This window comes from Mus caroli, chromosome 1 (genome assembly GCF_900094665.2).
Source record: "Mus caroli chromosome 1, CAROLI_EIJ_v1.1, whole genome shotgun sequence".
Lineage (NCBI taxonomy): Eukaryota > Metazoa > Chordata > Mammalia > Rodentia > Muridae > Mus > Mus caroli.
Genome location: NC_034570.1, coordinates 160,448,397 through 160,459,488, shown reverse-complemented (window position 1 = coordinate 160,459,488; position 11,092 = coordinate 160,448,397). Strand labels below are relative to the sequence as shown.

Here is an 11,092-nt window from a genome sequence, read left to right as displayed (position 1 = left end):
GAGGGCGAGGTGGACTGCCCTTAGGAGAGTGTGAGGGCAGGGTGGACTGCCCTTAGGAGAGTGTGAGGGCGAGGTAGACTGCCCTTAGGAGAGTGAGGGCAGGGTGGACTGCCCTTAGGAGAGTGTGAGGGCAAGGTGGACTGCCTTTAGGAGAGTGAGGGCAAGGTGGACTGCCCTTAGGGGGGGGGGTAGGAAAGGGCATTCTGGGAAGGTTACATCTGAGGCAGGATATGAAGGCAGTAAGAGAATTCAGATAAAACGGATGGCAAATCCCACCAGTTCCCAAGTCCCTTAGTATTCCAGACAGACTTCGGGAAGGTGGTTTGGCCAGCACACGGTGAGGAAGGAGAGCAGGTGAGATGTGTCCTGCACTAGGGAGAGTAGGTCACAGATCAAGATATACCCGGCTAGGGCACTGGAAGAACATTTGAAGTCAGCATTTGTGCCATCTGATTCAGCACTAAACCCAGTGAGCAAGTGAAACAGACCCAGACCAGAAAAATGGCAGCATTTTCAGGAGGGAAGTGTCCAGTCGGAGCTGATATGAAAAAAGTCTTTATTAGTATGAGAAAATTTGCCATTTCAAGAAAATTTTCCAATCTATTTATTACTTAGTCGGTAAAGCCATTTTGTATTAGAATTTTCATCACATTTTTATTGTTTGTGTGCGTGTCTGTATACCATGGTGTTTGTGTATTTGTGTGTGTGTGTGTAAAGCCAGTCTTTACTAAAAAGTTTAAGTGTGTGTGTGTGTGTGTGTAGATCTTTTCCCTCTTTCTACCATGTGGGTCCTGGGAATAAGTTCAGGGCTGGTAGCAGGTTCCCGTACCCCCAGCTCTATCCAGGCTGCAGGAAGGGAGGCAGGCAGGCATAGAAGCATGTCCAAACAAGTTCTAGAAAGGGGAAACTTGAGACTGGGGCTCAGTTGTCTGGCCCAGGGTTTCATTTCCAACATCACCAAAAATAAAAGAAATAATTAAATAAAAAGAGAAACAGAAAGAGACTTATATCTTATAATACAAGTTATAAAAGCAAAGAAAGTTAATAAGATATAATGGATAATTACTTTTTATGGTAAGTTGTAAAGTAAAATAATTTTCTTGTCTAGTGTGCATTGTGGTAGAGCTGCAGGTCATTTGTGTAGCAGTCGAAGAGATGTGACATGGGTTTTGCAAATGACATGTCTATATATTGGGCTTTGTTGTGTTTATTTGGGAATAATTGATATATAAAAATCAGAAGTAGATTTGTTATTCATGACATCATATTGTAACCTTTTTGTACTGAGTAAAAAGGTATGTTGTTGAAAGCTGCCTATAGCCAGCATATACTTTTTTTCCCCCACCCTCAGCATATACTTCTTATTTTATGACAAAGACAAGAGAGAAGATAAAAATGGTCATTAATGTGTTAACTTCCATATTGGAAGATAGTGTTGACTAGTAAAGATTGCAACTACCTTATAGGACATACATATCCTCTAACAAAGTTATATGTCACTTTATTGATAGCATTTTCCCTATATAATTCCATTCAAACAACCTGAGAAGACTACAGTTTGGGCCATTTGGAAATGCTTTTATTTCCATTTAATGACTCATTTTAGAGATGAGGCTTCAGAACGGATGACAAGTATCACTATATCGAATTTTCATTTTTGTGTGTGTGTGTACATGTGGATTCCTGAGGCCAATGTTGGGAATCATTCCCAATTGCCCTTCCTCTTTACTTACTGAGACAGGGTCTCAGTTAACCCAGAGCTTGCCAATATGGCTAGTCTTGAGCTGGCTTGTTCTAGGGCTCCCCTGCCTCTGCCTTCAGAGGCTAGAGTTCAGACAAGTTGCTCTGCCTGCCTGTCATTTTACATGGGTTCTTGGGATCTAGTCTCCAGGCCTCACAGTTGTAGGGCAAGCACTTAAACCAGTGAGAGGTCTCTCCAGCCTCTTTTATAGATTAAAATCAAGGCATGTTTTATCACTGGATAATCATCACGTTGTCTTCAAGAATAGTGCATAGCTTAGAAATAGTTATAAGGAAGGGAAAAAATTAGTGTGTGTGTGTGTGTGTGTGTATACGCTCAGAAAATTCCATCAGAGGTCTAATTCCTTAGGTTATATGTTCCCCATCATGCTTAACAGAATACTTGTATAAGATGGAATGACCAAGGCGTAGGTCACGTAGGACTTGGTATATTAATGAAATGGCTGGAGATATGGCACAGATGGGAAAGTTCTTGCTGTACAAGCATGAAGACCCATTTAAATACCGGTATCAATGTAAAAAGCCAAGTGTCTTGTCATGCACCTGTACTCTAGTGCTGAGGAGGTGGGGTCAGGAGACTCTGGGGCCTGTTGGACATCCAGTCTAGCTAATGGTGAGCTCTGGGTCATTGAAAAACTCTTGTCTTTAAAAATAAGGTGGAAAAGTGAGTGAGGAAGACTCCAGCCCTCAACCTCTAGCCTGAACTGCACATGCGCTTATGTGTGTATATGCAGACAGACACACGGGCACGGGCACCTGTGTGTACACATGCACCTGGAACTCTATTAGAAATTTTTCTTTTATAGCTCATGGAGAAAATTTGGCTTTTTTTTTTTTTTTCTGAAAGGCTAGTTGAGAACTGGGAATGTGCTTGGATTTGTAGGAAGATTAATTTGAGGAAAACATGTAAAAGAAAATGTGTATAAGAATTAGGGTTCACATGCCTGTCACTCCAGCATTTGAGAGGCAGAGGCAGAAAAATGAGGAGCTCAAGAGATCCTCAGCTGCATAAGTCAAGGTCAGCTTGGGTGATGTGGGCCTCGCTGAAACTAGAAACTGAAAGGTTAGGAGCTAAGGGGTGATTTTTTTTTTTTTTTTTTTTAGGATCCATTTTCACATTCCCTTTAAAAGTCTCTGGACACCTGAGCACAGGTGAATTCTTGACATGAGGAATAAGGGGCCTGGTTAAGCAGAGAGGCAGCTCTTAGTGTACTTGGTTTTCTAATATGTGGGATAACCAAGAACAGTCATCAGGAACCACCCCCTCCCCTGCCTTTTTGCTTTAGGACAGCAAAGAGAACTTAATGATACTATGGCCTCGTCTCTACCTCTGGGAAGGGAAATCACCAGTGTTGAACATCTTCATTTCAGCTTGTACAATCGTTTTCAGTAGCCTTCCTTGCTCAGACCTACCCCTTTCATGTCCTACAGGTGTAGCTTCCTATGGAGTAGTGTTACAGTTGCTCTGTGGGCTCCTCATCCACATTCCTATGTGAGCTTCATGTAAACGCAGATGCTTTCTCACCTAACTGATCTTTGACAACTCTTAAGAATATGGTGAATGGAACTGTTTTAAGGAAGGGTTTTTAAACCTACTGCTATAAAGTGTGCCCAGTGGATCATCAGCATTGCCTTCAGAGTTAGTTAAGGAATATGAAGCAGATACAGGCAGGTAGGATGGCTCAGGGTAGAGGCCTGTGTGGGAAGAGGCAATTGTGAGCAGGCCTTATGTATGGGCTCAGTTCAATTGCAGGGTCCCACAAGGTGGCAGGAGAGAGCTGATGTCTGAGAGTTGTTCTCTGACCTACACAACATACTCAAACAATCTCTCTCTTTCTCTCTCTCTCTCTCTCTCTCGCTCTTTCGCTCTCTCTCTCTCTCTCTCTCTCTGAATTTTAAAAAGAATTTAGATATTAAGGTGTACTTTGGACTTAAGAAAAATTTGTGTTTTAACAAAATCCTCAGCTGATACACAGTCATGCATTTAATATCACGTAAACTGATAAACAGCACACTTAAACTTACATGATAAAACCTACAAAACTCCTAGGCTGTGTGATGTAGTCTGATGTTTCTGGGCTACAAACCTGGGATATTACTGCCCTGAATACTGTTGGCAGATGTAATACACTGAAGCACAGTAAAAACACCAGGCCGTATGAATGTTCAAATCTATTATAATCTTAGGCGACCAGTGTCTTCCATGGTCTTTGATTGATATTGGTATGTGGCCTGTGGCTAGGTCTCCATTAAAGTTGGTAAAGCGCTGATGTAACTCTGAAGTTATGTGGTGAATGACGTTGTCTTCTCTAACCTCCTCAGGTCTTCGTTGAGTACGCGAACGCTGGTGATTCCAAAGCTGCTCAGAAGTTGCTGACTGGGAGGATGTTTGACGGGAAGTTTGTTGTGGCTACATTCTACCCGCTGAGTGCCTACAAGAGGGGATATCTTTATCAAACCTTGCTTTAATCAGTAACCTAAGGACTATTTCCTGTTTCTCCTCTTCCATTTCTTGGATTATTATATTCCACAGCTGAATGCAGGAGCACCCCTTTACCCATTTTAAAGGGTACCTTGTACATTTATTTAATCCTACTAATGTGCAGCCATTGCCCAGACAGTGACTGCATTGCAAACATGGCACTGAGTAGGACCCGACCTCTCAGCTATACATTGAGGGGGTTAGAGCACCCATGTGGCCACCCTTTATTTGTGCAGTAGGGCAGGTGCTGCTGTTCATTATGTAACCTAAAAAGATGTCATTTCATGTGACAATGAAGCAAAGGTGAGTTGTGTGTCATAGTAAATACTATTAACAAATTTGTTAGGGTTGGTGACATCACAGAATATTTGTTTGTATTGTCAGGTGTATCTCCTTGTTATTCTAGCTGGCACTGGATGCTCTAATAATGTTAAGTCATTGTCAAGCAGCAGTTACCTACCGTGTTCTTAACAATGAGTTGTGAATTTTTCTAAAGGAGTACTGTAGGACTTAATATTCCTCCGAAGAAACTGCAGTGAGCCTATCAATGTTTTTAAAATTACTATTAAGGCTTTTAAAATAGAAAGCTGATGCTTGATCTTGCACAATTTTTATGTATAGTGTGTATGCTTGAGTGGGTGTGCAGGTGTGAAAGACTATAGAGAATCTGAGTCAGTGTGTTTTACAGTGTGAGTCTTGTGAGCTAACACAGTCTATAACCATTTCTTCCTACCGGTTTCACACCTGAGAGACTTGGGCTATAGGTTTCTTGAAAGTTGGTCTGACAGATAGAATGTAAATGACAAGAGAGTTCATTACTGTAAAGTGCAGAACAAAGTGGAGTCTAGACCAGGGTTCCACGCAGCTCTTCAGAGTGTAAGTTACCCTGTTCTCTGCTCTACTGTAGACCCAAGATTGGCTCATCTCTTTTGTACTGAACCTCTTGTGATAATTGTAAAGTTTTTCCAGATGTGATTCTTTCTGCTGTAATGGGAAATTGAAGTGGATCAGATAAAAGTTAGATGCATAGTGACGGGAAAAGAGAACAGTGCAGAGAAGGCAGCTCATCACAGACCCTCCTCCCCCAGCTGCCCTGCTGCCCTGCCACCTTCCTCCTTTCCCCATCGCCTCTGTCTGCAGCCTGAGGGCAGTGTCCCGAGCCATCGGCTTTTGACTGTAAGGGAAAAGAAAGGTTGATGTATTATAAGGTTGAAGTAGAAAGGAAGAAAATTCAGTTTCTAAAAGAACAATAGCAGTCTTGTGTGTCCGTGATAGAGGATGCCTGTGGTCACGAGTTTGTGGACACAGACGGACTGTGGCTTGAGGGGACATGAGTGGGGGTTCTTCCTGCTCTCTAGTAGTTTACCTTGAAAGGTGTAAACTTAGGAAACTTTTGTAAAGCACTGATTATCCAAGATAACCCACAAATTGTGCACTTGTGACAGAGTTTCTCCTAGTTCCGTACCTGAATGAAAGTGCTACTTATTTATTTTCCTAGGAAAGAGTGCTTCTTTCTTTCCCTGCTGTGGCCTGCTTATATAGTCTCTTGTCCATGCTGTTCAAGTTCCCAAAACTCCATTAAAACTTGCATTGTAGAGGTTGAGTTATTTTACCCTGTTTAGACATTTACTGCCCAACATTTGTCAGTATAATCAAATTGTCCCGAGCTCCCGCTTGGGAAGTTACGTTCGGTGTAAGGGGATTTGCTGCTGAGTTACCTCTGCTCGTCTCTCGTGGTCCCTGATGAGTGTCTTGGGAAGAAGGCTTTTTCAGGGGTTCATTGCGTGGTTGGTTTTCAGGTCAAACTTGAAGAACATAGAATCAGGACTGTGAAGTCCTAACTAAGCTTTCCTAAGACATAAATATTTACATGAGAGCTGCTTCTGTGGTCATTAGTGGCAGGTCTCTACGTTTCTACTGATGACCACAAGATACAAGTGAATTCTTCTGAGGGGCAAGTATGGTTAGCACATGTTCCCATATCTCATAAAAAAGAGATCCTTGCAAATAAACTGCAGGTAGGCTGCCAAGCTTTATCGTGCAGTATGCTGCTAACACTGCTGTACTCACAGCGTCCTGTGAACCTCATCCATGCAGGTGTAGCTATGCACATGTGTAGGGTTGACACTGTAGACTTGTTACAGACGATGCTAGCCAGATTTTAAGGGAGCTGAAGAAGTAAATGAGTGAGCCCGAATAATTACTTTGAGATCATTGAATTAAATAATTTATATTGAAGTCACAGACTTGAAGACAAAAGATAACCTACTATGATTTAAACCATTGTGTGATAGCTCTTAGCCCATTTTACCAAAGAGGACAGCTGCAGATTCCTCCTCCTCTGATACTATCAGGACTTTCATTTTAATATCTTTCTTAAACTGGGACCAAATAATACTACAGAAGATGCAATTTTCACAATAAATATATGCACAGGGATTTTAATTCCTTGAAATTATTAAAATCCTAGAATTCTCTTACTAAGGGGTAAAGAAGCGAGAACTCATGTTACTTAGTCCCTGTCTTTGGGGGCAAATTTTATCTCAGGTAGTTTTTCTCTCCCTATGTTAAGATTTGTGCTTCCTTCCTTCTCTCTTGCCTTCTTAGGTTCGTCTTTATTCTTCCAAGGTACTGCTATACACTGCACATTTTGTCCCTGATAAGGCACAGAAAGCGATTGCCTGAGGGAAAATTTGGGGTTCTTTAGAAGTATTTGGAGGAGACTTGTAGCCATTCTCAAAACTATAATTCTGTAGTTGGAAGAGAATAATAGAGTTGGGCACCCCAGAAAGGTACTGCCTGCATTTCACCAGAAGTCTGCATTTAGTATGACTGGATACTCTTCTTCCTTTGTGACCATTGGCACAGCGTCTCCCTTTGGGAACTCTTCCTGGCTGCTAAACTGATCTAAATTTATGGCTGCTTTTAGAATCGAATGGCTAACATAGTTCTACTCATCCGTCTGTCTCTGTTTTAATTGAGGGGAGTGTGGCCTTCTCGTGGTTATGTAGCTGCTGAAGGGTGCTGAGATATGCTAACCTGCCAGCCACTGTGCTGCCACCCAGAGAAAGGTGCACAAGTACTAGGGGCATAAGGCGCCCTTCTGTCTTAGTGCTCTAGACTTTCCCTCAGGTAAGGCACCCGTTAGAGGATAACTTAGAAGCAGGCTGAGGATCATGCTGCTTTATGGCTCTTCTGAATGTGGCAGGTGGCTGACAACTTGGCATCATTCTTGCTAGTTCTCCCTCCAGTTTATTAGGCAATTTTATTTTCAACAGTTGCTGAAAATGAGCATCATCGTGCCTACCTGGTGGGAATGATAGCAGTACAGTGGATGGGGACACACTGGTGACCGTGCACTTTACCTAGACTCTCACCCAAGGGGTACGGGCTGGGCTCTTTATTCGGGTTAGGGTACAGATCGTGACTTTCCATCAGTTGGATGTGTAGCTAGCTAAAGTTCTGGGCAAGTCAAATATTAAACCTCATCTGGCCGAAAGCTCCAGGGGATGACTGCACTGTCGCCTTTTTCTTGGAATAACTTGGATTGATTCATGTGAGTCCAGAATTTTCTTGGCATACTTTAAAAAAAAAAAGTATAAAACGATCCCAGTTTGACTCATTTCAGAATTGCATGTGGATGGAAAGGCCAGTTATCTGTCGCATCTGATTCTGGGATCTAGTTTCATTTATCAGGTTCTTTCTTCAGCACTTACTGATCCAGCTCTCTCTTTCTTGTAAGTCGTGGACACTTACACACCCGTCCTTGGTCACTTCTAGTTCAACAGAATCCCGATTTCTTGAGGTGCTCGGCAAGTTACTTTTCTTTGCCTAGGGCTTGGCACTCTTCACTTGTCGTTGCCTGTCTCCTCAAATACACACTGCTCTTGTTGAGGCTGTTGTGTGGAGCTCACCTGGTATGTTTAGATTTTATATTCTTGGGAGGTTGGGTGTTCGAGACAGGGGTTCTCTGTGTAGCCTTGTCTGTCCTGGAACTAGATTTTAGATTCTTAATCGTGGAGAAGCTTGGATATTTTAGTTTTTAGAGTGTCCCCATTTTTTAAAGAGTGAATTTTGATCCTTTCTCTACCTTATACCGTAGAATGGATCATGATTTTTATCTTTGCCACCTTCCCCAGATTTTGTTCACCAATGACTATTGCTTCACACTATGACAAGCAATTGGCAGGTACTAGGTATTTAAGAAGGTAAACAACTTAGAGTATTTTTGCTATGACTTTATAGGAGAAATGAGCTGTCAAAAGAAATATGTACTAGCCAGGGAGCATTTAGGATAGAAAGTTTTTGGAGACAGGGTTTTGCAGTGTAGCCTAGACAAGCCCCCAGCTCAGGATCTTCCTGCTTCAGCCTCCCAAGTGCTGCTTGTCACATATGTGCACCATCTTGCCCAGCTCTGTTAGGAAGCTGTTCTATAGATGGTCATAGGTGTTTTTCAGGATGTAAGACTAACACACAAGTTTACACACCTTTTGTTGTCCTGATAACTGCTCATTGTCTATAGCTCAGCGCTTTCCCTGATTCTTGTGCCGCTTATGGGAGTGATTGTTTTAAACGTGCTGTATTTGTGCCTTTCAGAGAGTCATAGTCATGGTAGCTGTGTTTGCTGGAGTTCATGGGAACCTCACTAAAGAATGGCCGGAGTGCTAGACTGGTAGCAGTCATGATAATGCCAAGAAAAATTGGTGGCTCTTTTGAAGGCTGAGTGTGCTTTGTGAACTGAGTTCTTAGTGTTTAGTGGCAAGGCAGGCACACTTTACTTGCTTTACGAGGTCATTCATCTCTGTTGTACAAAAAGACGGCTGATCCTGCTCCACTTCTCTGATAAAGCAAAGCAAGCATTCTTGAAGAAGACTGGAATTGTTACTTTTTTGTTTGTTTCTTACTGAGAACCTTGTATAAGCAGCAGCTACTGCCACCTTCAGCTCCTGTTGATCAGTGAGCAGGTTCTAGCCATTCTTTAAGATCCTTGGTCAGACTCCCCTCCCTTTGCTCTGTCAGCCCCTCTTACTATTCCTGATATCAGACAGCATGCAGACACATTGTGCGCATGTTGACTCAGACGCTCCTCAGTGACTTGAATTCTTTCAGCTGTGTTACTCGATTAGGTGGGTCATCAGAAGGCTGTCAGAGATATGAACAGGGAAGACAGAGATGGACATGAGCAGAGAGGAGGAAAAATGGCTCCCTTACTGGTGTCCGGAATCTTCCACATAGAGGTCATGGTCTAAGAATCTAAACTTTTTACCTGTAGATTAAAAACATTGCCTTTCTCATACATTCCTCATCCTCGTTTCCCCAAAAGACTGTTGTCAGGGTTTATGAGGCCGGCCAGATTAAGTACCCATATTCAGTTTCTCTTGATTTTTTTAGGAAGTATTTTAATTCCCTTGTGTATTTGGTGTTCACTACTGTTCTTGTGAATCAAGTCTCAGAGAGAAACTGGGGTCAGCCACCTCTGTCCTCCTGTTGCACGTGGGGTGGCGACATCCGTGTGTACTGATGCAGTTGCGGCACCTTGTGAAAAGGAGTGTGAGCAGTGTCTGTCCGAGAATAGAAAACTTCAGTCTGCACTTCTGTGAGCCAGAAGAATACAAAGCTGTCACATTTCCAGCACAGTTTAGTTTTCATTCTTAGCTCTTTTTGAAAAATCTTAAAATACTCTAACATTCCTTAGGTAGTGTCAAATCTAGGGTAGAAGGCCTTTTCCCCATCCTAAAAAGGGCTCCATCTTTTTGATCTTTTTGTCACTCTTAGAAATTTATGCTCAGTACATTTTAATAGTTTCTGGTCTCTAGACTATGTCAGCATTGGAGTGGTTGGTTGTGAATATCAAAAGCTACTACTGTTTTTCTTTGGAGACATGAACTTTCTGTTTTGAGCATAGGTCTGGTTTAAGCAACATGTGAAAGATCACCTAAACCAAAGCCCGCTGTAAGGGCAGTTGCCTCCTGTTGGTTCACCTTCACCTTGAACTGCAGGAACACTTCAGTGTGCAGTGAGTGCACACTTCCATGCACAGTGAGTGTTGTCTGTAACGTCTCTACCTGGGCTTTCAGTCGCGTGTTGCTCTTCGCATTTCCTAAAGTTCCTGATGCTATGATTCTGGTTTTTGTGGTGTTTTGCTGCTTGTGTGTGATTGATTATTGGTTTGTTTGTTTTTTTATGTTGTTTGTTTGTTTGTTTGAACTAAGTGGGACTATAAATGTAGATAGATGTGTTTTAGTACCAAGATGTTCTTTTTCAAATCCCTAAATTTCTGATTTCATTATCAGTCTTTCAGATGTCTATTTTCTTGCTGAATAGCAGAGGACTTTATTTCCACCTCCCTATAAAGTGTGAGCACTGTGTTTCAGCGAGCTGCATTGCGTACTTTTGCTGAAAACTTCTCTGTAAACACAATTGCCTTGTTGAGTTTCATTGTAAACTGACTCGCCATGCGATGCACTGTTGATAGCTTCCTGATGTGTGGTGGATAAGAGTGATAAAATAAAGCTTACAAAGAAAAGAAGTGCTCTCTTAGTTCTTTTCCTTCTTTTAACGAGCTAGCATTTCAGGTAGCTCAACTGCCCTTCAACTCACTATGCAGCTGAGGCTGGTCTCGATCCTCCGGCCTCTACCTCCCATGGGCTGGGATTACAGGTGTGCATCACTGCCCTAATTTTACTTCATATGTCTCTAACAGTATAAATATTCAAGCTCATCTAATAAGTAAGTGTATTTTACGCTTTAGTCTTTATTACAAGCTACCATTAATAACTTTTCCCAGGCTGGAGAGGCTCAGGGATTTAGTGCACTGGCTGCTCTTCTGTAAGACCTGGGTTCGGTTCC

At 42.3% G+C, this 11,092-nt stretch overlaps 1 protein-coding gene across 1 annotated transcript in view; it reads left to right on the top strand.

Annotated features, from left to right (window-relative positions):
• The window catches only part of Uhmk1 (U2AF homology motif kinase 1), a 22,321-nt gene extending 11,549 nt beyond the window's left edge, over window positions 1–10,772 (top strand). The window contains exon 8 of the mRNA XM_021157900.2: window positions 4,084–10,772. Coding sequence (XP_021013559.1) covers window positions 4,084–4,230 — 147 coding nt within the window. The 3' untranslated portion in view covers window positions 4,231–10,772. The remainder of the gene's footprint in view (window positions 1–4,083) is intronic.
• Window positions 10,773–11,092: the final 320 nt, after the last annotated feature.